Genomic DNA, 21,591 nt, shown 5'->3' on the forward strand with positions numbered 1-21,591 from the left:
GACTTGTATGCTTGTCATTCACTAAGCTACCTAAAGGAGAATCTCGGCTAATCTATGTGGGTCACGTGAGCGAGGTGCTAGTTAGATTACCTAACAAGAACCAACCAAATATGGTGCAGTGTAATCATGTGGCATGGCTGGCGCTGGTATGGTGACAGTAACTAATACTTGATAGAGCTTCTAAGTATACATGGTGCAGTTGGCCCAGATCAAAGTGACCTGGGTCAGGATGACCTATGCTAGTTTACCCAGTTAGCAGCCATCACCAAGTCAGCCAACTTGTAACCACATTTAAGATAGATCAGGGATTACAGCTCATTTTTCACTCCACATCATTCATTTGAGGTCCTCTGCAATCATAAAACACCATAGGTTTAACTTCATGAAATTACTCGTGTAACTAATTCATCTTTAGATAGTGTCGGTATCCCCAGCTTATAAAACCTGAGAAAAGAAAAGCCAGAACCCCAAAACTATGAATTTTATGCATTTTGAAAAGGACTTGATACACCTGACACAACATGCTCATGTCAGCATGAATGAATATTGTCAAGATTTCAGCTGGGCCTGAATACTCCTGCTCACAGGCAATTGACCACAGCAGGCTGCACCAGATACCCCACTTCAACTTCAGCTGAGGCTGATGATTTGATTCACAGTCACAGACAGGATGGCCCAGGAGGATCTGCCCCAAACATGACACAACTTTTCCACTAAAAATAAATGACATCAAAGGACACCCTTAGATAACACTGCAATGTGTACAAACAGTGCTAGTGTTTTCCGGTGCTCCCAGCATTCAGTCAATATTGGCCACATATTATGCAGAATTGTGGTTTCCCCTGCTGACAATTAAGTCAAGCATACCCGCGTGGAAGCAATAAAGCTGTTGATTGTGCTTGTTCTCAAGTGTGCGCATCACAGTCACAGGGTCTCTAGCAGTACGGAGACTGGTGATGGTGATATGCTATTAAGACACTTGTTTGCTTGTTGCAGCTGTGGGCGGTAACTGGGCTGCTGTTTCTACACAGAGAGCGTGCCCGTGTTCAATTACCACATAAAAATAATTTTTGACCATAGAAACATCAAGCAAGAATCATGCAGAATTATGTGATGCTGATCCAACAGCCCCTGTTTCCTGCAATACCAACAAATGTCATGTTGATGATCTCCCTAGTCCAGGTTTGCTGCTCCATGCTCCATGTCTGTTGATTTTGCCCAGTGCAGTGGATCCCCTTTCTGCCCCTCTGACCCTGGCTTCAGAATCTCTCCAACTTGCACTCTCTGGAGTTCTCTTTCATCAACCAAAATATCTTGTTCTAGCCGGGCGGGAATGGTGGGTAGGAACTGACTGTTGAATCATGGTTGTACCTGGGACTGGGCAGAAATGCTGAACTGGGCGAGCAGGCTGTGTCCAAGTGGGATAACAGTAGTTGTTGCATTTGTGCTGGCTGAAGAAGAAACTGATCCCATCAGAGCCTAGATCAGTGACACCATACTCCTGATTCTGCAATAAAATGACAGGGTCAGAGAGGACAACCTCATGCTGGTAGACACCATCTTGGAGGTCACAGAGAACATAGTTCCCACCAGAAGGATGGTAGCTAAAGTGGCTCAGGGCTTGCATTACTTTCCCCCATCCTTGTGAGCCATCATTCCACCCACTGTTGCTGTTGAATTTTTGGTAATTCTGGATAAAAGACTCACACAGATTGTTCTGGCCAGCCCATTTATCAGAGGTGTTGTCTTCAAAGATCCAGACAGCAGCAATGTTGATTTTAACAACTTTAGTAATAATGTCAAGCTGATTGAACCTGTTAACAATTTCCAATGCCTTGTCAATCACCTTAATGTCAAGGGTGAAATAATCATCCAAGAAGACTGCACCTGTCTTAAACCACTTAATGATACACACTTGGCCACTGCACAGGCCTGAAGTGTATTTCCTCTTAGCAACCCAGCAAAAAGCATCTTGAGCAAAGGGATTGTCAAGTGCATTATGTGGGACAGTGACGCGGGTAGAGATGTTGTATCTACCACTGTCAGATTGTTTTGCAGATGAGTTGTCACTTGGGTGGCTGTGGATACAGCTGGCACATCATGATACACCCAGGCCCTTGGAGTACTGGTTGGTGGTGTAGAACAACTGAGGCAGATGGCAGTCACAAGAAGCACATGGCTGACCCATGATTAGAGGGGAGTTGTCCTAACAATTGAACTCAGTAAAATGAATGAAAGAACAAGAGTACTGAATTGCTGTGACATGACTTCTTACCAGTTGGTGCCTTTGGCCCTCAATTCTGATTGACCTTTACTTCAGAGGCCAAGAGGCAACATGGGCGGGTTGGGGCAAGCAGGTATGAGAGAAGAATTAGACAGCTAGAATCAATGAACATGGTTGAAGAAGAAGATGGAGCAGGAGAAGGCAGTCTCAGATCACCCAAACTTCAACAAAGCAACTCCTCAAGCCCCTGCCTTCAGCTGAAAATGGGTAGCCCCAACACCAGCCAGGCTCAGAATTAGCCCAATCAAAACTCAACAGAGCTTCTGTCCTCTAGAAATCATCCACATGTCTTGATAGATTCAAAGCCATGGGAAAAGGAGTCCAAAGGGCTGGTCCCATTGACTCTTCAGGAAGACTCATTGCAAGGCTTTTACTCTGGGGCAAAACAGGGGTTAAGTGCTGCTGGCCTGGCTGGCAGATGATGCCCATCAACTAATCATCTCCGCCTGGAGTGACTTGATCTCTGCAAAGTAGATTAGCATTGCAATTTCTGATGAATCTCAACTCCTGGCAAAGTCATGCTTGCACCACAGCCCCTGAATGCTCTCATTATTGCATTAGTCCTGGGAGAAAATTCTCAGTAGCCATACAGTCTTGAATGTCTCAGAGATATGTGAAAGCCAACTCAAAACTCCATCAGTCTCAAGCAGCAAGATACAAGACCAACAGCAATCTAAGATGTATATAACATGCTACTTTAGACAAGACCACTCTTTCATGACTGATGTAGACCTAATATATATTCCACAGGATAGCTCTAACAGTATAATTCTAACAAGACATGTAACTTCATGTGATATGTTTCACCAGCTGAAAATGCCAAGCCAACTAGAAGCTTCTGCAGAAATCCTCACAAGATGATTTTTCAAAGAATCAGCTCATGTTTGTATGCTACCATCAAGGTCATCTAAAATGAAACTCCTTGAGGAGACACTTTTGTGGCAGAAATCCTCCCAAGATGATTTCTTGAAGAATCAGCTCATGTTTGTATGCTACCATCAAGGCCATCTAAAATGGAATTCCTTGAAGATATGCTTCTGTAGTGAAAATTCTCACAAGATGCATTCTCTAGGAGCTGGCTCATAGTTCTAAATTACTGTGCACCCATACTGAAGACACTTGGAATAGAAGGATAACTGACCAACACTCCAACAGAACAGAAATCCAAACAGCTGTTCAGCCATCCTCTTGTCTTGAACTCCTGCTTTTCCAGCCATTCACTTATTTGTGTGTCCCGAAGGGTCCAAGACCCAAGAGAAAACATATACAAGAGAGGGCCTCAACCTCAACCTCAGCTTTGGTGGACTTCAGCCAGGTTCACCCTTCCTTCAAGATGCTTGCATTCAGGCCAGCTATGTGGGCGAATTCCACGCTAAGGGTGAGTCATATCCAGCAGAAACCACATACCTTGACCCTGAGGTGCATTTCTGGGTGTCTAGCATTTGGCAGTATGTTGTTCAATTTGTGGCGTGGGGCAATTGGACACAAGCAATATAGATTACTGGCACATCTTCTTCTGGTGTCTTCATCATTACAGGCTGTCCCATTCTCTACTGGCAGACTCAAGCAAGGAGTGGTCATTGCTGCCACTTACTTGAAGCAACAAGAGTGGTCCTGTCAGAACCTTACTTAGTCATTCACCCACATGACTTGGGTCCCACATCTTGGGCCCTCTGTCCATTTACAGGATTTTTTTGTCAAAGTGGGAACTTCCACCATTTCCTTTTTGAACAGCTCACCTCTTTTGGGAAGTGAAATTTTTTGTAGGGAGGTCTGCAGGAAGAGCCAGCTCCATTCAAGGAGATTTCAATGCAAGCACATCAGGCCTGTAGAAACCTGGTTTGCTGAGGCACGAGTGGGGTACAGAAAGGAATTGCTTAGCTCCCAGGCACAATTTCTCCAAAATGCCAATTCAGTGCTTCACAGTTTCAACTGTCAATGTCAAATGTCAGAAACAACAAGATTACCTTCCCGGTCACCATGATTCCATTCACCAAAAATTTAAAAAGAAAGAGGCAGGATGAGCTCAACTCTTCAGGTTTAACAAAGTCCAAAGCAGTCTGATTCAATATTCACACATTGTGCAAGTTGGATCAGGTGATGGAGGCGAATCCAGAAGTTGATTTGACATTATGTTTTCTGAAGGACTACTCTGAACATCTCTCTAAAATGCAAACTCCAGTATCACAGTCAATGAGTTAAGATACCCTCCTCTATTAATGTTCACTGTTTCTGACTCTTCAGCTGCTAGCATCAAGCCCTGCTGTGACAACTTCTCATGACAACTCAGTTCTTGATGATGATATTCACATATTTCTAGGACCTTCGGACCTGATCACTGTTATATTTCCCCTATCCAACTCTGTTAGAAAATTAGTGACTGGTGATGCTTCTATGGAGATGTCAGAAGCCTTGACAGGGCTTATGCAGCACTGCAAGATCATTTGAAGAAGCCCATTTCCTTGCAAAAAGATGGTTTTCAGATGTGATGGAGATATTGTTGCCAAAGCCATAAGGAATGCAGTTGACTACACTGAATACATGATGCTGCAGTACCTGGAAAAACACAAGCCTACCATACCTGCTCCAAGGCCACTTGGGCTCCTTCGCGTAAATGATGTCTCCTTGATATTTATGAGTTACATTCCAGAACAAACGTTGGCGGATGTCTGGCTGGGACTAGATGTTGCCCAGAAAAGGTTGGTTCAGGAGCAACTGGGCCAAATATTGACCAATCTAAGATCCCTCCCACACCTGGACAGGATGCCACTTGGTGGTGTTGGCGGTGAAGATTGCAAAGATGTGAGGAGGCACCTTTGATGGAGCACTGAGCTGATCTTCACTGTCAAAGATTTTGAGAACTTTCTGTTGCCCTCTTTTTGGGCCCCTCTGTTCACAAAATTTATCCGCCATCTTTCTGCCCCCAGCACTCCGTTCCAACAGATTCAATGTGTATTTATGCATGGTGATCTGCGGCCAGACAATATCACTATCAAAGCTTGTGATAAGGAAATCCAAGTCACTGGCCTGCTAGACTGGAAATATAGCGGGTTCTATCCTGAGTACTATGAGTTGATCAAGTGCACAAATGGCCTTTCACTTCCTGAAGATGATGACTGGTGTTTGTTTATGCCCAAATGTATTTCACTGGAATGCTATGCTTGGTGGTGGTTGTTGGACAATGTTCAGGGGATGTTAGTTGAGTGACTTGTCAAGATTTGGATAAACAACTTGGTGGGACTTGCTAAGAGCAATATTGATAAAACAAACTCACTCTGCATGGTTTTCCAACCCCCATCTGTGATTCCGGCCGCACCACATGTGGCAAATATTGACATCATTATGATACTCAGCTCCTCATTGAAATTTCAGTACATTGCCCCTCACTTTTCCTTCAACTCCTTCCTTGCTTCACAATAATTCTTGTTGTCCTCCTCCACAATGAACTCAGCTTCCAGGCTATCAAGAATATCAAGCACATACTCCTGACAATCCCATTCTATGGTGTTGTTATTGACTTTGATGTTTTTGACAATCTCATGCACCCTTCAAATGTTGTCCTTGTCAAGTACAGCAATGAGTACTTTGCCAATGAAGTTCTTTGAATGTTCAGGTCTGGAATTCACAACATTCAGACAGAAGTTTGGATGTGACCTGACAACCTTGAAGATCACCTCCTGATCATCTGTGTCAAGGTATAACGCCCAGTGTTGAAAGTTGCCGTATCAGGGTTGGTAGAACACAACATAAAGTTTTGAGCTATCCATTTCATCTGCTTCCTGGCATGATATCAAAACATGCTTTGGGTTATAGTCAGCACATTGTCTATTCTTACCTTAAACAACTTCTAATTCCTCAAATAAAACCAGATGATGGACTGTGGTTAAGGGAGATCCTGATGAGTGTGAAGCACCAACTTTCATCCTGGCAAGATGGAAGTGTGGATGCAGAGCCTGTGCGGGGCAAAAAGAAACAGGCTCCAGGTGATTAAAAGAGCATTCAAACACCACTTGTCAGTCTTGTTCTTATGGGAGTCCACAGGTACTACAAGCAGAGACAAACAAACGCCTCAAACATGCTGAAGACACATGCCAAGGACTGCTCTAGGCTGGGACAAGTTCACTTGCTTTGCAAATGTTTGTTATTTTGTTTTCAAACTCTAATATGCCAAGACCATTAGATATGCTGATGGAGAGGGGCCTGCTGACAGAGAGAGAGCCCTTGGACAGAGCTGATCAGAAGTTAAATGCGTTGGACAACAGAGCAGCCTCATTTGGTAATGGACTGCAGAAAGGCACAGGACGGCCCGTGATGTCCCACTGTGGAATACATTCCCGCTGGTGAATTGATGGAATGGAACATCTTTTCTCCAAACCCATCCCATCTTCGCCCAAAATTACAAACCTATGCATACAAGATTTGTGAACTCCTCCTCTAAACATAGCCAGTGAAACAAATTCAGGAGAGCTATTGGAGTATTTGAAATTATGTACAAGAAGCACAAATACAGGCACAAACAAATCACATTGGGGTCAGTTTTGGAGTACAAGGGCTTTATCACTGATTGTATCCCTGGCCGCATCACTGGTTGTAACAAGAGACTCACTCCCACAGATCCTCAGCCTTCTAGGCTTCCCATGATCCTCTTTTCGGCGTTCAACTGGGACGGCAAAACTCCACTGAGCATCTTGATACTCGCCAGATTCAGTTGACCCATCAGAATCATCCAAGACAGGTGTTAAATCAGAAACCAGCTGGTGCTGCGAGGAAGAATCTTGTGAGTGTTTCTGGAAAAGTCTCTCATTTGCCACTTGAATGAATTGATCTCTCTTTTCTTTTGCCCAATCTCGTGCATTCTGGTATGCTGATGCTTCTAGACAAAAAGTTTCAAGGTCGCTGGTCATTGACCAACCCTTAAGTTGTGTCATGATATATTCGGAACGGCCATCTGTGTAGCCAGGCTTGTTGATATGGGTTGTGTACAGTTTTAGTTGCCCACCATGATAAGTCAATGTGAGAGTGTATGCATTATTGTTGTTGATTGGTTCATCTTGCTGGTAAGTCTGTAGAGAATGTATGCCACGGGCCCCCAATGCACCATTATAGCATGCTTGCCACACAGCTACCACAAGAGATCCATCAGGGCCCTTTGCCTCTAAAAAGAAGTTTGGCGCCATTGGAAGGTTATCCTGTGTTGATGGAACAATATAGGGACTAAGATTTTCAGAGATTTGGCAATTGAGCTGTTCGGGGTGGGTGCCTGTCTTCACTTGTGCCTGTGGACAGGGGATTGCCAAACCAACCTCACACTCAAGCAGAGCAAACAACAGGTCTAGAAACTGTCTAATCCAGTTACATGATGCTGCACATGACAATTTGTCAAGACACTAGTCTCTATGTAGTTAGTCTCCAGCTTAGCGGCTCGGATCTTCTTTGATCTGATGCAGAGTTTTTGTCTTACTTCTCATCCCACAATCCTTTGGATGAGAGGAGCAAGGGCACGCACATCTATTGAGTTCATGTTCTGTGGTTTCTATAGCTTCTGCATATGGTTGGTAGCCTTGTAGGTCCTTCTGAGAGGTTCTGAGCCCTTCTTTAGGAATCTTTGAAGCCTTTGGAGTTGCCAAAAGAGGAAAAACCCTTGATGGAATGATGGACATTGACCTGGAGAGCTCCTTAGCTCCAACCCCCAATCCAACCTCTAGAAATATGAGTCCAGCAGGACATATGGAGGATGCTAGCACCAACATGGGTGCACATTCACAGCCAGCAGGCATCACATGGTGGGTTGGCTTTCTATGGGGCAGCATTGTGGGCTGCCAGTTCAGAGAAACAACTCCCTGAATTGAAAGGAATTTCAATATAGCAGACAAAATGGTTACAGACATCACTGGAACAACAATTTGGTCAATCCCCATGCTACAAGGTGAGAAAAATGTGAATACTTGGTTAAACATTGTCAGGTTGCAGCTAAACCACTATGGCTGGGGGATTCTATACAATGCAGTGGTGCCAGAGCCTACAGAGGCTTCTGAAGATATATGAATCAAATGGCAAAGTGCCATGACATTCTTTGCTACATGGCTCAGCTTAAGCATGAAAGATGATGCTCAAGATTGGATCAGCAAGCACTATGGAGATGACATTGATGATCCTGCTCTCATGATATTCTACACAAAGCAGCTCTTTCTAAAGCCTGATAAAAATATATGCATCCATGTGGTGGAGAATTATTTCTACACATGTCAACACAACTATGGATCAGTTATGCAATACCTTGATGTACTGCTTGAATGATACCAGGGGGCATTGTGAGCTTCTCATCCATTACATCCTTCTCTAGTGATTAACAAGATAATTGAGGGTGTATGAGTGATTAATGAGAACTATGTGGATAGTGTGCTATCAATAGTTTGAAATACAAACCCAAGTGACATAACATATAAGGATATGAGGAATCTTGTGCAGGAGGCAAAGGAATATGTGGAAGCTCTGAGTGGGATATATATGGTCAGACAAACCAAATCCAAAGAGACTGCCCTCAACAAGCAAATTGTATGGAAATATGCTCCACAGAAGGGAGTCTCATGGGATGACCATGTCAAATTCTTATGTGAAAAAATACCTAGCAAAATAGGTGACAACTGCAGATATTGTGAGACTCCAGGTCATGCCATACAACAATGCCCTCACCTTTTTACCAACAAGAGATATCAAGGATGGAAGCCAAAGCCACATTTATGGATGAGACCAAGGCCCAAAGAAAGATGGCACACAAATCCTGAACAAAAAAACCAGAGCCAATTCAAATCTCAGCAACCAAATTCCAGTGAAGATGCTAAGGATAATACAGGAGAAAATCATCTCATAATGGGATTTGAAAATAGCTTCACCAGCATGGCATTCAGACCTGGCTTGGTGGCATCTGTATCTGAAAGAGCTGTTGGTCCAGAAACCTGGCTTGTTGACACATGCTGCAGCCACTTGATTTGTTGCAATAAAGCCTACTTTACTAGCTTTGATCCTACTATGAACCATTGGTACAGGGCTTTGAATGGAGAAATCATTTCCATAAAGGGTAGTGGCATAGTACACATTAGATGCATCATCCAGGATGGCATTGTCAATGAGATCCATATACATGCATGGTATAACCTGAAGTTAGGCATGAATTTGCTTTCCACAAACCAGTTGACTGAAAAGTTGAATCTCTACTTTATGGAAGTAGACCACATGCTGTGAACATGAAGAGACCACAAACTAGTGGGATATGCTAAGAAAAGTGATGGTGTTATGATCCTCAAGACAGAGCCACTTCATCAGCAAGAGAAAGCCATTCAACAGATGTATGCTACTATGAAGCTCACGCCAGAGCTTCTCCATAGATGGCTGGGACACTGTGCATTCCCTACCACATGAAAAGCGGCAAAAGACCAGGAAATCAAAATAGAAGGCCAAGATACTTTCCATTGCAAAGCATGTGCACTAGGAAGATCAAAACAGCAGATATCCTGAACACCACAGATCCAGTCTATGGTTTCTGGGTGGAAAATCCACATTGACCTTCAAACCATAAAGCCAATGAGTTTTCAAGCCTTCAAATATGCTCTAATAATTGTGGATGACTGCACGCGTTTTAAATGGATTATACTACTCAAGAATAAAGCTGAAGCTTCATGTAGCCTCCAGAAGCATGTTAAGAGGCTCAGGAATCTACTAGATTTCTATGTGGATACTGTATGAATGGATGGAGGCACCAAATTTTCACTATTTAAGAAGGAATTCGCCCCGGCCTGTGGAATTGAATGCAAAGTGACTGCTCCATACATGCCTGAGCAAAATGGCATAGCAGAATGAATCAGCAGCTATTTAGTAGAAATAAGTTGTGTCATGATTTTAGAAGTGAAGCTTCCACAAGAAGTCTGGGATCTGGCCTTGCAAACTGCTTGCTACATTATGAATAGGATCCCTCTGACTGGAGGCAGAGAATCACCATACAAGCTCTTTTGGAAAAAGAAGCCAAATCTACAGCACCTACAAGCTTATGGATGTATAGCCTACATGCATATTTCACCAGAGAATAGAGTGAACTACAATAAGACATATAAAATGAAACCCAGGGCTCAACTTGGTTGCCTAGTCAGATATGAAGGTGAGAATGGACATATTTATAAGATCTGGATCCCAGAGACTGGCAAAATTATATGTACACACAATGCCAAGTTCAATGAGGATGTTGATGCCATCCCAGACCTCCTGAAAAAGGAAGATCCTAAGCTGAAGGATAGATTTACAGAACCCTTTGTGATTCTGAGCTTCCCAAAGCAGGAAGCTATAGGGGCAGTGAAGCAAGCTGCTACTAGGTTTCTACCAGCTTCAACACAAGAGCCTATGGAGGCATGTGCTCAAGAAGCTAACCTGATTGAGAACTCTGAGATCCCAATACCTTTCTGGATGCAGGAGCAAATGCATGGCCCACAGCTTCAAACAATAATGCTGTCATCTCAGAAGACTTCTTCAGCACCTGAATGCATGGTGAGATTCCAAGAGCCTGTCCATGAGACTATCAAAGAAACACCAGAGCCTCCATATAATGGAGATAGCAACAACAACTTGATTGAGGGCCAAATCCACAATGAGATGTTCAGAGATGCATTGGAAGAACTGGGACAGAGTGCTGAATCCATGCCTACACGCGAACCAGAACCTACAGCTTCAATGGAGCTGAACCCTCAGCCTGCAAGACACGTATCAAGCCGTACAACTAAAGGCAAATCACCAAGGCTATATGGAGATTACACTTCCTATCTTGCAGCCAACCTGCTAGCTTACAAAGTTAAGGTTCCACGCAACTACAAAGAAGCTATAACTAGCGAATACACCAGCAAATGGAAGAGTGCTATGGAAAAACAAATTGAGAAGCTAGAAGCTGCCAATACTTGAGAGCTAGTTGAGATGGATTCAATAGATCCTACAGCTAAGATCCTACCTGGCAAATGGGTTTTTGACTTGAAAGTGAATGCTGACAGCTACATTATCTTCTTCTGTGCTAGATGGGTCATATGCAGTAATTTCCAACACCCTGGCCTCAATTTTGACAAGACTGCTGCATCTGTAGTCACTGAATCAGCTATCAAGCTCATGCTTATAAAAATAGTGGTTGAAGATATGCACTGTGAACAAGTTGATATAGTTACAGCCTACTTGCATGCCATACTTAAGCACCATAAGATCTACATGAGCCTTCCAACTGGAACAGAAAGAAAAGGCTTCATCTGCAGACTCCAGCAAGCTCTGTATGAACTGAAGCAAGCAGGACATCTTTGGCAGGAGACCTTCACAAAAGCTCTCATGGAGATTGGTTTAAAGCCACTAAAGGATACAGATCCATGTGTATTCATAGATGAAGAGTCTGGCCTGCTACTAATAATCTATGTTGATGATGCTCTTATTGCTGCTCCTATGAAAGAAACTGTCACTGATTTCAAAAACAAGCTGTCTGACTGCTTCCCTATAAAATCTCTAGGTGAACTGTTGAGATTCCTAGGTTGCAAAATTGAATGAGATTGTACAAAGCAAATAATCTACCTCTTCCAAGGATCATATGTTCAAAAGATTCTTGCCAAATTCTACATGAGTGGCTCAACAATCCAGACCACCCCTATAGCAGAAGGAGTATGGCTTACACAGGAGCCTGAGCCTAGTTCAGTAGTTGCTGAAAGCATTGTGAACTGGCTGCAACAGCTTCTTGAAGCTCTCAATTGGCTCTTGATAAAGAGCTGCCCTGATATTATATTGGCTGTCAACAAACTCCAACAATTTGCTATGAAGCCAACACTAGAGCACCTAGGATATAGCAAACAGATACTGTGTTATTTGAAAGGATCTCCCACACTAGGCCTAACCCTCAGAGGCACTCCAAAGCCTGGAATCCCAGAATTACAAGTCTATGTGGATGCTAGTCACCAAGACTGCAAGAAAGGATGCTCAACAGAAGCATATGTATTATTTTATATGGGAACTCCCATCACATGGAGCTCAAAATGCCAAAAGATCATCATACTGTCAAGCACAGTAGCAGAATTTTGCACTCTTGATTCTGCTGTGAAGGAAGCACTCTGGATTCAGAAGCTCTTACAAGATCTTGATCTTCCAGCAAAAGCTCCAATTCCTATATATACAGATAGTGTGAATGCTATAGCACTAGCTCACAAGCTGACATACACACCAGCCACCAGGTGGATGGATACATGTTGGTTCTTCATGAAGGAGCTTCTCAAAGAGGAAAGGGTGAAACTCTACCATATACCAGGAATGGAGAATCCAGCAGACAGCTTGACAAAGCCACTTGAAAAACAAAAATTTAAAGAATTCTTACAGATGTTGAATCTCAACAACATGGATCCTACATTCATACTTGCTTGATTAGAATGACACAAACACCAGCAGAAGTGGCATAACCCACAACAACATTACACCAGCAACAGATTTGGAGCTCAACCTCCAATTTGGACTTCTGCTTACCATTTACTAAGAAATATTCCACTCATTTGGTTATTGAATTAGCTTGGATCCTGGATTTGTTGGATTTATGTATTTAGAAATTTGTCTTCTCCCAGTACTTGCTGGAGCCTAGGGGGCGGTGTTGAGACACTAGTCTCTATGTAGTTAGTCTCCAGCTTAGCAGCTTGGATCTTCTTTGATCTGATGCAGAGTTTTTGTCTTGCTTCTCATCCCACAATCCTTTGGATGAGAGGAGCGAGGGCACGCACATCTATTGAGTTCACATTCTGTGGTTCCTATAGCTTCTGCATATGGTTGGTAGCCTCGTAGGTCCTTCCGAGACAATTTCTTCCATTATTTCATGGTATGCATCAACACACTTGCATGGTTGCTTGATTCATCCTAAAGCACAGCATACCTGAGCACATCCTTGAACAAAAGGACACTGCTGTCGCACCACAGGCTTTCAGCAGATTGAAGGCCCAAGTTGCAGCCATAAGGGGGTCACTGCAAATGTGATCTGTCCAGTAGACTATCCACAGTCAGCCTAATCTCTCAGAGTAGACAGCATGGATCTGTGTTGAAGGGCAGTCAGAGAGAGGAATTTTCCATGCAACCACAGCAATTGCTCTGATATCTTCTTCACTGTATTCCCATGTTCCATTATTTTTCTGAAAAAACCTTCTGCTCTCAGTAGTGATTTGAGACACTTTATTGCATCAAAATTGTGATACTCTGCAGGCTCAATTCTGTGGACATGGCAGCCATTTTTTCCATATTGAACAAAACAATCAGCTCTATATTTTCCTGTTTTCAACCAGTAAAGGACTTTGCATTTCTCCTTGCTTGTGTATGTAGGCCAAGATCTTGCTGTTAATGATTGGAGATTATAATCTAGTTCTTCAAGTGAGTCATATTCTGGTTCACTATCCAAAAATTCCAAACTCACATTGTCCATTTCAATATCAACCACTTCCAGAAGCTCCATCCACTCTCCAAGAACCTCCTCAGCCCAGGGAATATCGAGGTTCCAACCATATGGCAAATTATGCAGTTTATTAAACTGCAGTAATTTCATAATCAACCTGAAAAGGAGGGGGTCATTGTTTCATGCCTCAAGTCTACAACAGCTACACACAGTGATAACCCCATTAACCAAAAAAGCCTTTACTCACCAGCCTGCTGTTGGATGGACTATAGTTTGTAGTAGTGACCTTTCAAATCAACAAGTTTCTCATGTTTCCCTTGCTCAACCACTCTTCCTTTTTGGGAAAGAAGATCTGATGAATGTTCTTAATCTCTCTGAGTTTGTGTCTTAAGTGGATGTCAGTGAGGATAGAACAAGAGGGATTGAGCCTGACTTATAAAACTAAAATGGTGGTCTAATCATCGGTATGTGATCTTAGAACATTCAAGATACAAGAGGCTGTCTTGTTATCCTGGCTGTTTGTAAGTTCATCCAGAAGAAAAATCTGTGCATTCTGGATTAAAGCACAAGCAATAGCCAGTTGTTGCTGCTCTCTGCTCAAGAATATAGCATCTTGGTACCAGGTGTCATAGCCTTCAGAACATTATTGTATCTGGTTGTGGATTAACAAAGAGCAGCAGATATTATATATCTCTGTGTCCTTGACATTGAGGTTGGTGTATTTAAGATTCTTCATAATGCTGTGGTCACTAAAGAAGTTAGGTTTCTGGGGGACAAAGATAATTTCTTTCTTTAGGCTCTTTGAAATATTGTGTTTGTTAATTTGGATGGAACTGTCTTGTGGGAAGTGGACTTGCAGAAGGAGATCCAGAATGGTTGATTTTTTACTGCCAGACTCTCCAATAAATGCAACAGTTTTGCTGCCTGGCACCCTGAATGACAATCCTCCAAGAACTTGGCATTGTTTATTGTAAGAAAAGTCCACACTCTGGAACTCAATGCTTCAGGGCTTGTTTTCCTGATTAGCTACTGATCCCTTCAGCTGTTGATAATAGACTGATATTTCTTTCTCAGAGATCTCAATAAGCAAACCAACCTTTGCAATGCATTGCACAAGTGTCTAGTCCAGACACTTCTCTCTTTATATAGAATTTCTGAGTTGTTGCAAAAGTCTTCAGGAGGCAAATCTGGCTCTGGCTCCGGCTCCAACTCCAGCTCAGTCTCAAGCTCAGTCTTGGTTGCAGCCTCCAATACTGGGTCATCCAAGCTCACAACCAGGCAACTTTTTTTACTTCTCTTCTTTCCCTTCACTCTTTTTTTTTGACCTTTGCAGAAGGAGCCTTTCTGCTGATGAGGTTAAAGATTGGGGGTATGTAGTTTTGGAAATAGGCAAATTCACATAGCCAAGTGAAAGTGTCTACATTGACATTTGGCCAGACCACATGTCTAGTTTTTGCCTCAATCATTTTGCCATTTAGGAGAGTATTCAAGTTCTGAGAGAGTCCTGCCAAAGCAGAAGAATGCACAGTTACTTCTTGCCTATCAACACTGACAGTGAAGGTGAACAAGGGGGAACAAAGATATCTAGAAGTGTTAATACTCAGAGCATTCAGGTGTTCAATCAGTCACTCACCTTCCAAAAGCACCCTCCATCTGAAATGATGATTACTCAGAGGTGCAAAGCCTAGGACTCCACACCATGCAAAAGAGTGACAGACATTCACAAACACCAGATGCAAATTGTTCTCCCAAGTGAAGTTGTTTGGTTCAGCAATGTGTTTTGATTGATTGGTTGAGTTACTTAATTGTCTTTCTGAATTGCTCAAGCAAAGAATGACATGTACATGAACTGTACATTTGGTGGCAATTCTATTTGTGGCACGGGGCTTTTCACACTCTTTTCACTTTGCTTTTGATCACCATGATGGAAGCAAACCCTTGTGCTTCTCTGCCTTGTCCAAGGAACACCAAAAGTCTGTGAGAGCAGGATCTTGATTGTAGATGCTGTGAGTGTTTCTGGAGAGCATATACTCATCCTCAACATGAAGCCTGTAGGCATCTAGATAACATGAGACATCCAACCCCTGAATAGAGCAAGCAATTGAACATACAAGAGAATTTAATTAGGAGCTCACCTTTTATCTCAGAAGCTTGATGAGGGTGAAAACTGGAACACAAGACTGTGTGACATGTCAAGAATAAAGTTCCATGTGACTTCATTGGATGGTCTTGCAGGGAATTTATCTTGAGGCTTGGTTTTCATCCAGTTCAAAAGTTATGTCACTGAGCCCTGCTGCTAGAGCTAGTGAATGGCTCAGACTAGTAAAGTGCTCGGAATAGTAAAGTAAAATACTAGGGTGAGTAGAGTGCTAGGACTAGTAAAGCACTAGAATGAGTAAAATACTAGGGCAAGTGGAGAGCTTGGACAAGTAAAGCACTAGGATGAGTAAAATACACTGGGGCCTTGAGCAAAAATCAGACCTTTATTGATCTCCTACAAGGCTGCCCTGCTGGGCTCCCTATTGATTAGTCAGGCCACAATTTTTTTTGGCCTACTGAAATTTGTGGCCCAGGATGGAAGCACTGAGGTGAGAGTGATTAGTGAAGAGGCCATGGCCTTTGCTCACTGTGGCCCTTGCCACATTCTTGGTGTCTCTAATTCTGGCTTTCTGGCTTTCTGCATTTCTGTGATCATCCAAAGTGTTGTTGAGGTGTCACAGCCTGGTTTGGGGTGCACACTCTTTCTAGTGGACAATGAACCCCTGACAAGGGATCAAAAATGGCGACAGCTGCCAAAATCAGTTGGTGGACTATTAGCAGGGGCTGCAAAGAGGGCGCAGTGACCAATTCAGTTGAAGGCCCAGCACTTATGAGTTAGGACCACAATTTTTAGAGGCCAAGAGATCATGGCCTGCCTGATAAATAAAACAGCTGTGTCACCTTGTCATGAGGGTACATCCTCCATCCTTCATGTTAACCATTATGCTTCAACCCATGCAGGATGTTTCCACCCATCACAGTGTACAGCAGATGTGGTGGCAACAAAAGTGTACACTTGAAGATATGCTGTATAGCTACTCTGTTGATTGTTATAGCCAGGTCCATCTGGTTGCTGCTGAGTACCCACTACCATATAACACCACAGGACAGGGACAAAAACAAGTGGTCAAGTACTTTACAATAGATTTTCTCCCTGGACAAATGCCAGACTGCAATTGCTCCAGCCTCCAAAGAATGCAAAATAAACAGAAAGCATTGTTGGATTGCAAGCTGTAAGAATATGCTAAAAAATGTTACACTGATATTTATATTGAAGCCTCAGAATTTGGGATCAGCCAGGTTGCTATCCCAGGTGGATGGCAAGAGGAGAGGCAAAGCTTTTCTCTCAACACAAACCCAGACTCAACAACATTCCCACTGTCCCAGAAAGAATTGGTAAGCCTCCTGATACAACTCAAGGAAATACTAATAGGCCAATAGGACAATCACTATCCCCCTGTCAATTGAACAATGTTAGAGAGTTATATAAGAAGCCAGGCTAAGAGGAAGGATGCCTATGACTCAGACCACTGTTTTCAGAGACCATAGAAACAATGACCCACTGCTTGATGAATAATATGTGTCATGAAAGGACATTCTCTATCATATCCTTCTTCATATTGACAGCCCCTTCAACCAGTGCAGCCTTGAGCTGATAGGACTCAAGATTATTGTCCTATTGATTGAACCAAAGGAAAATTATCTGCAGCAGCATTACCCAGTGGAACATTTTATGGAAGAGTGAGCCTGTATTTTATAGAGAATAGAAGTGTTTAAACTAAATCATCAGCATTGCAGTTCCTTCTTCTGGTAAAGATTTCTTTTCCCCGGGGACATTGGCCATTAGAGATGCAGATATATTCCTTATAATAAGTACAATTTCATTTCAAGATGGAGCCTGGGGGATCAGGACAGGCCTTCTGAGTCAATTCAAGGTGGTCCCGTCCACAGTAGCATAAGTTTATAACCAGTACACAGAAGAGGAAGGAGGGCCAGGGAGGGCCTGACAAGGCAGAGATATGGATAGAGGAAACTCAAGTGAAGAGGGAGCCTCTTGCAAGAGTGGCCGGCCTCAGGGCGATGAAAGCCTGAGGGGGGTGAAAGCCTGAGGGGGACGAAAGCCCGGGGGGATAAAAAGCCCTGGGGGGATAAAAAGCCCTGGGGGGATAAAAAGCCCTGGGGGGATAAAAAGCCCTGGGGGGATAAAAAGCCCGGGGGGAATAAAAAAGCCCGGAGGGTATGAAAGCCCGAGGGGTATGAAAGCCTGAGGGGGATGAAAGCCTCAGGGTTTTTATCCCTGGGCTTTTTCCCCCCTCAGGCTTTTTATTCCCCCCCGGGCTTTTTATTCCCCCCTCAGGCTTTTTCCTACTTTTTCAGTTTACTATTCCCCAGGCTTCTCCACCACTTACCCGCCTAGAGCTTTTATTATACTAGTATTCACTCTTGTTTACTTGGGAACTTTTCTGGAGTTTCGGAGACTGCTTAAATCAAACCATGAAATTTCTTTCTCAAGATATATAGTCTATTTATTGAAAAAATAGCTCTACCTGCCCCCTAAAAATATAGAACTGATATCCTTAAGAAAGTCAACTAATCCGCGTGCGCTTTCTCATTGTTTTTGGCAACGTATTTGATTTCCGCTTGAGACAAATTTTATAGGGGCACTGGTCACATGCGCTGCACTTGAGAGTACTAGGAGCGCCGTGAGTGCCAAAGTGAGCATCAAGACCTTGTTGCTGGACAAACCAATTCATGTTCTGAGGAAATCCACTCGAGGCAACAACAGAAGATATGGCATCATAAGGTAGTCTGTTATCCATCGCGAGCTTCAAAAAAATGGAAAGATGGTCCACTTTGTCCTGTTGAGTTTCGAGCTCTTTCCGAGTTGCTAACGCAAAATCAAATGGATCAATGGTACTGTTAGAAGCATGCGTTATTGCATCTTGAAATAATTCAGTCAGGTGCAGCGCTGAAAACAAACAGTGGTATTGCTGGCGTGTGATATGTGCCAATGCAGCCCGGCAAAGAATCTCCTCTTTCAGCTGATGAACTGAGGATCGTTGGTTGATGTTGAAATGAACCACATCCAGGGAGGAGAAGGATGCATCGATACATGCGCCGCCTGGGAGGATGTCCGCTGTTGGCCCACTTGTCTCAGAGGTAATAATCATAACCATCGGACGGACGGCAGGTGGCAGGGTCGATGCACTGCCAATCTCAGCCCAAGATTCCACCCGGGTGATTGCCGCACCTAGGCTGGGGAAATCATCGGCAAATATGCAGATCACATCACAGAAAAGAAAAAGCAGCCTTGCATGTATAATGTCAGATAAATCGTGATTGGTTCGCGGCAGAGAAAGGGTTACTCTCCGCAAACATAAGAGGACTATTCTCGCTAGCAGTAGGGTCATCCAACTGCAGCACAATTTCCTTTGAGGAGCCTTTTTGTTCCCGGTGTCGCTGGGGGAATAGCTGTTGAATAGCGGCATCTTTTGCACCTCTACCCAGGAAATGTATCAGCCGTAGGTGCTGCTGTGATGCCCGAGGCAGTTCCTCCACCAGGCGACACATGCAGCCCGTATCCTCTAAAACAGGGTGGTCGCCTCGAACCATATGAATCCATTCTTGGTGCTTGCAAGAAGACATAATGGTGGCAGAGACCCTTCCTTGACAATTCGCTTCAGCTCTGTCTATACACGATTGAGATAGGCGTGCGTGGACACTCGCAGCCATGGACAAACATATATATAAGGCGTTCCTGCATTTCTGCAGATCTGTCGATCGTTAGACGCCGAAAATATCAAGTGATTTCAATAAGGGAAAGATAATATCTCTCTTTGACAAGGCATCTGGGTCAATGGTCTCTTGCATATTATGGATCACATAGATGTTGGTACACGGGATTTCCTGGATAGAGCGGAGCACTATTTGGGAAAAGCAAAAATTAGGATTGACTGCCTTGAGTTTGAAGGGAACACGTCTCGTGCGCGAACAATCAATACTCGCCACATTTCCCATCTTGCCAATGTTTTCAAGAGCGGATGCTATTGGCTCCGCCCTGAGAATTATGTACCTGCTCTGGTAAATAGAGCTGTGTTGGCCCGTAGCCTTGAACTCTCTAGCCTGCGGCAGAGGGACCTTCTGCGCGACGGGGAGCCATGTGAGCTTATACTTCCGGATGGCGCAACTCTGACGGCGCTGCATGGTCAGCATCGGCTGCTAGCGGCCAAGGAAGTCCTCTGGCCAACAGATCAATGGTGGCTAGTGGAGCTTTACAGCAGTGGTAAGCCGTCATACTCAGCTTCACGCAAGATTGACACTAAAAGGAAGATGTCCCTGAAACCAGGCCTGCCTTCTTCAACCAAAGCTGCAATCTGTGAAGCAGATTCCCATGAGCTACGTTTTTGCCACGGTGATATCTACCGCCAGCTTCGTTATCACGAAATGAACGGAGAGATAGAAGAGGCGGCACGATGGAAGTGCAGATTCTCCAAAAGCATCCGAGACAATATTGACAATTTCCAGCGGAAGCATGGCCGGATGGCCAGAGAGTTTGATAGGCTTTTGCCTTTCGTTGGCCTTTGGCCTGGTATTGAGCTTGGGGCATTCCACCGGTGGTTGCACTCAAAATGTGACGAGGTAAGTCACAAGGGGAATGATAAGCCGTGAATGCCCTGACCAAAGGACACAGGCGTATGTTCACTATCTTCAACGTATGTTTGACAGTTGGTCGTCAATCTTCGGAGACCAAGAAGAGCTCTTCCCCCTGTTAGATCATAATACTGTCTTTCACCTTGAGACCCTCGCCCCAAGACATGCCACCCGGGATGCTGGAAAGATTCGAGAACTGATGCAGGGAGGACGGATTTTCTCGATGGTTCGCCATGATGAAGACCGCCGGGTCATTCTTGAACAGCTTCTTGCAACCGATGGGCGTATCTTGTCCTTTAAAACATTCCTGCAAGATACACTCTACCTCGAGCCTTGCGCGAAAGCATTACGACGTCTCCTTCCGTCCAAACCACCCGGCTCGTTGCGGGAGGCATTCTTCGGATCCTACACCGGAGTGAACCAGGTACCGGGGGAGATTCGTGTTCAAACGAGGGAGTCTGGGATGGTAGTATATCACGGAACACAGGCCACCAGCAGAATGCTTGGATATGCACAGATTCAGCTGGATGTAGCCCTCCCCGTTTCTTCGTTTTCGAAGTGTTAATTCAATCGAGAATCCAATCGCTGCGTGACCCTACTGCCGGGGGAGGAACTACAAATTCGCCTATGATAAGGAGAAGGGAGGGTACATGAAAGATCACAGGATTTTGCATGACCGCAGCTTAAAGGAACATCAGACTCTGCACATGAAGCTTGTATACATCTGCTTGTCGGCGATAAATGATGCAATCATGATACAGGAATTCGGCGACGAGCATAACAACGTGGAATGAAGATGCTGGCTTTGGCACTACAATTGATGAAGCTTCATCAGTGATCCCTGCTGACATCCTTGTGGACCTGGGCAAACTTGCGAACACTCCCCAGATCTGTGACCCCACCGATAACAGAGTCAGCCAGAAAACTGATGCAATGCTGACTCTACGTGACCATATCCTAATCCGAAAGCTGCGGCTACACGGGCAGCTCTGCGGGGTGCGCTTCTGGAAAGAGGCCATGCAGGGTGAAATGGGGCATTCAGCACGGTATCAGCTATGGTAGTGATGGAAGATACATTGCATGATGTTGGTGATTATTCACGTAATCTGCGTTCGAGGGCCGCCGCGTCCGGCGCGGGCGATTCCTTCTTACGGAAACGGCCGCCCCCGATGCGGTCTAGCGTCCC

The 21,591-nt window shown here is 44.1% G+C and overlaps 8 protein-coding genes across 8 annotated transcripts; 3 read left to right on the forward strand and 5 right to left on the reverse strand.

Moving 5' to 3' along the window:
* Positions 1-1,173: 1,173 nt before the first annotated feature.
* CIMG_08269 (uncharacterized protein) lies at positions 1,174-2,188 on the reverse strand (the record flags this gene model as incomplete). Its single annotated transcript, XM_001241105.2, has 3 exons — positions 1,174-1,294; positions 1,353-2,033; positions 2,127-2,188. The coding sequence occupies 3 exons, from the start codon at positions 2,186-2,188 to the stop codon at positions 1,174-1,176; spliced, it is 864 nt and encodes a 287-aa protein (XP_001241106.2).
* A 1,008-nt stretch (positions 2,189-3,196) lies between these two features.
* CIMG_08268 (uncharacterized protein) lies at positions 3,197-3,917 on the forward strand (the record flags this gene model as incomplete). Its single annotated transcript, XM_001241104.2, has 3 exons — positions 3,197-3,267; positions 3,440-3,662; positions 3,822-3,917. 3 exons carry the CDS (start codon positions 3,197-3,199, stop codon positions 3,915-3,917), a joined length of 390 nt encoding a protein of 129 aa, XP_001241105.2.
* A 719-nt stretch (positions 3,918-4,636) lies between these two features.
* Positions 4,637-5,197, reverse strand: CIMG_13246 (uncharacterized protein; the record flags this gene model as incomplete). Its single annotated transcript, XM_001241103.2, has 3 exons — positions 4,637-4,646; positions 4,866-4,963; positions 5,039-5,197. The coding sequence occupies 3 exons, from the start codon at positions 5,195-5,197 to the stop codon at positions 4,637-4,639; spliced, it is 267 nt and encodes an 88-aa protein (XP_001241104.2).
* Positions 5,198-6,816: 1,619 nt separating this feature from the next.
* Positions 6,817-8,061, reverse strand: CIMG_13247 (uncharacterized protein; the record flags this gene model as incomplete). Its single annotated transcript, XM_001241102.2, has 2 exons — positions 6,817-7,616; positions 7,791-8,061. The coding sequence occupies 2 exons, from the start codon at positions 8,059-8,061 to the stop codon at positions 6,817-6,819; spliced, it is 1,071 nt and encodes a 356-aa protein (XP_001241103.2).
* Positions 8,062-14,358: 6,297 nt separating this feature from the next.
* On the reverse strand, positions 14,359-15,368 carry CIMG_08262 (uncharacterized protein; the record flags this gene model as incomplete). Its single annotated transcript, XM_001241098.2, has 4 exons — positions 14,359-14,647; positions 14,812-15,062; positions 15,137-15,299; positions 15,349-15,368. 4 exons carry the CDS (start codon positions 15,366-15,368, stop codon positions 14,359-14,361), a joined length of 723 nt encoding a protein of 240 aa, XP_001241099.2.
* Positions 15,369-16,661: 1,293 nt separating this feature from the next.
* CIMG_12129 (uncharacterized protein) lies at positions 16,662-17,222 on the forward strand (the record flags this gene model as incomplete). The annotated part of the gene is made up of 3 exons (XM_012358566.1): positions 16,662-16,987; positions 17,051-17,150; positions 17,196-17,222. 3 exons carry the CDS (start codon positions 16,662-16,664, stop codon positions 17,220-17,222), a joined length of 453 nt encoding a protein of 150 aa, XP_012213989.1.
* A 1,118-nt stretch (positions 17,223-18,340) lies between these two features.
* On the reverse strand, positions 18,341-19,400 carry CIMG_08261 (uncharacterized protein; the record flags this gene model as incomplete). Its single annotated transcript, XM_001241097.2, has 2 exons — positions 18,341-19,064; positions 19,132-19,400. 2 exons carry the CDS (start codon positions 19,398-19,400, stop codon positions 18,341-18,343), a joined length of 993 nt encoding a protein of 330 aa, XP_001241098.2.
* A 173-nt stretch (positions 19,401-19,573) lies between these two features.
* CIMG_08260 (uncharacterized protein) lies at positions 19,574-21,467 on the forward strand (the record flags this gene model as incomplete). The annotated part of the gene is made up of 3 exons (XM_001241096.2): positions 19,574-20,393; positions 20,446-20,963; positions 21,167-21,467. The coding sequence occupies exons 1-3, from the start codon at positions 19,629-19,631 to the stop codon at positions 21,465-21,467; spliced, it is 1,584 nt and encodes a 527-aa protein (XP_001241097.2). The 5' UTR covers positions 19,574-19,628.
* Positions 21,468-21,591: the final 124 nt, after the last annotated feature.

The sequence above is a fragment of the Coccidioides immitis genome (assembly GCF_000149335.2).
Source record: "Coccidioides immitis RS genomic scaffold supercont3.3, whole genome shotgun sequence".
Lineage (NCBI taxonomy): Eukaryota > Fungi > Ascomycota > Eurotiomycetes > Onygenales > Onygenaceae > Coccidioides > Coccidioides immitis.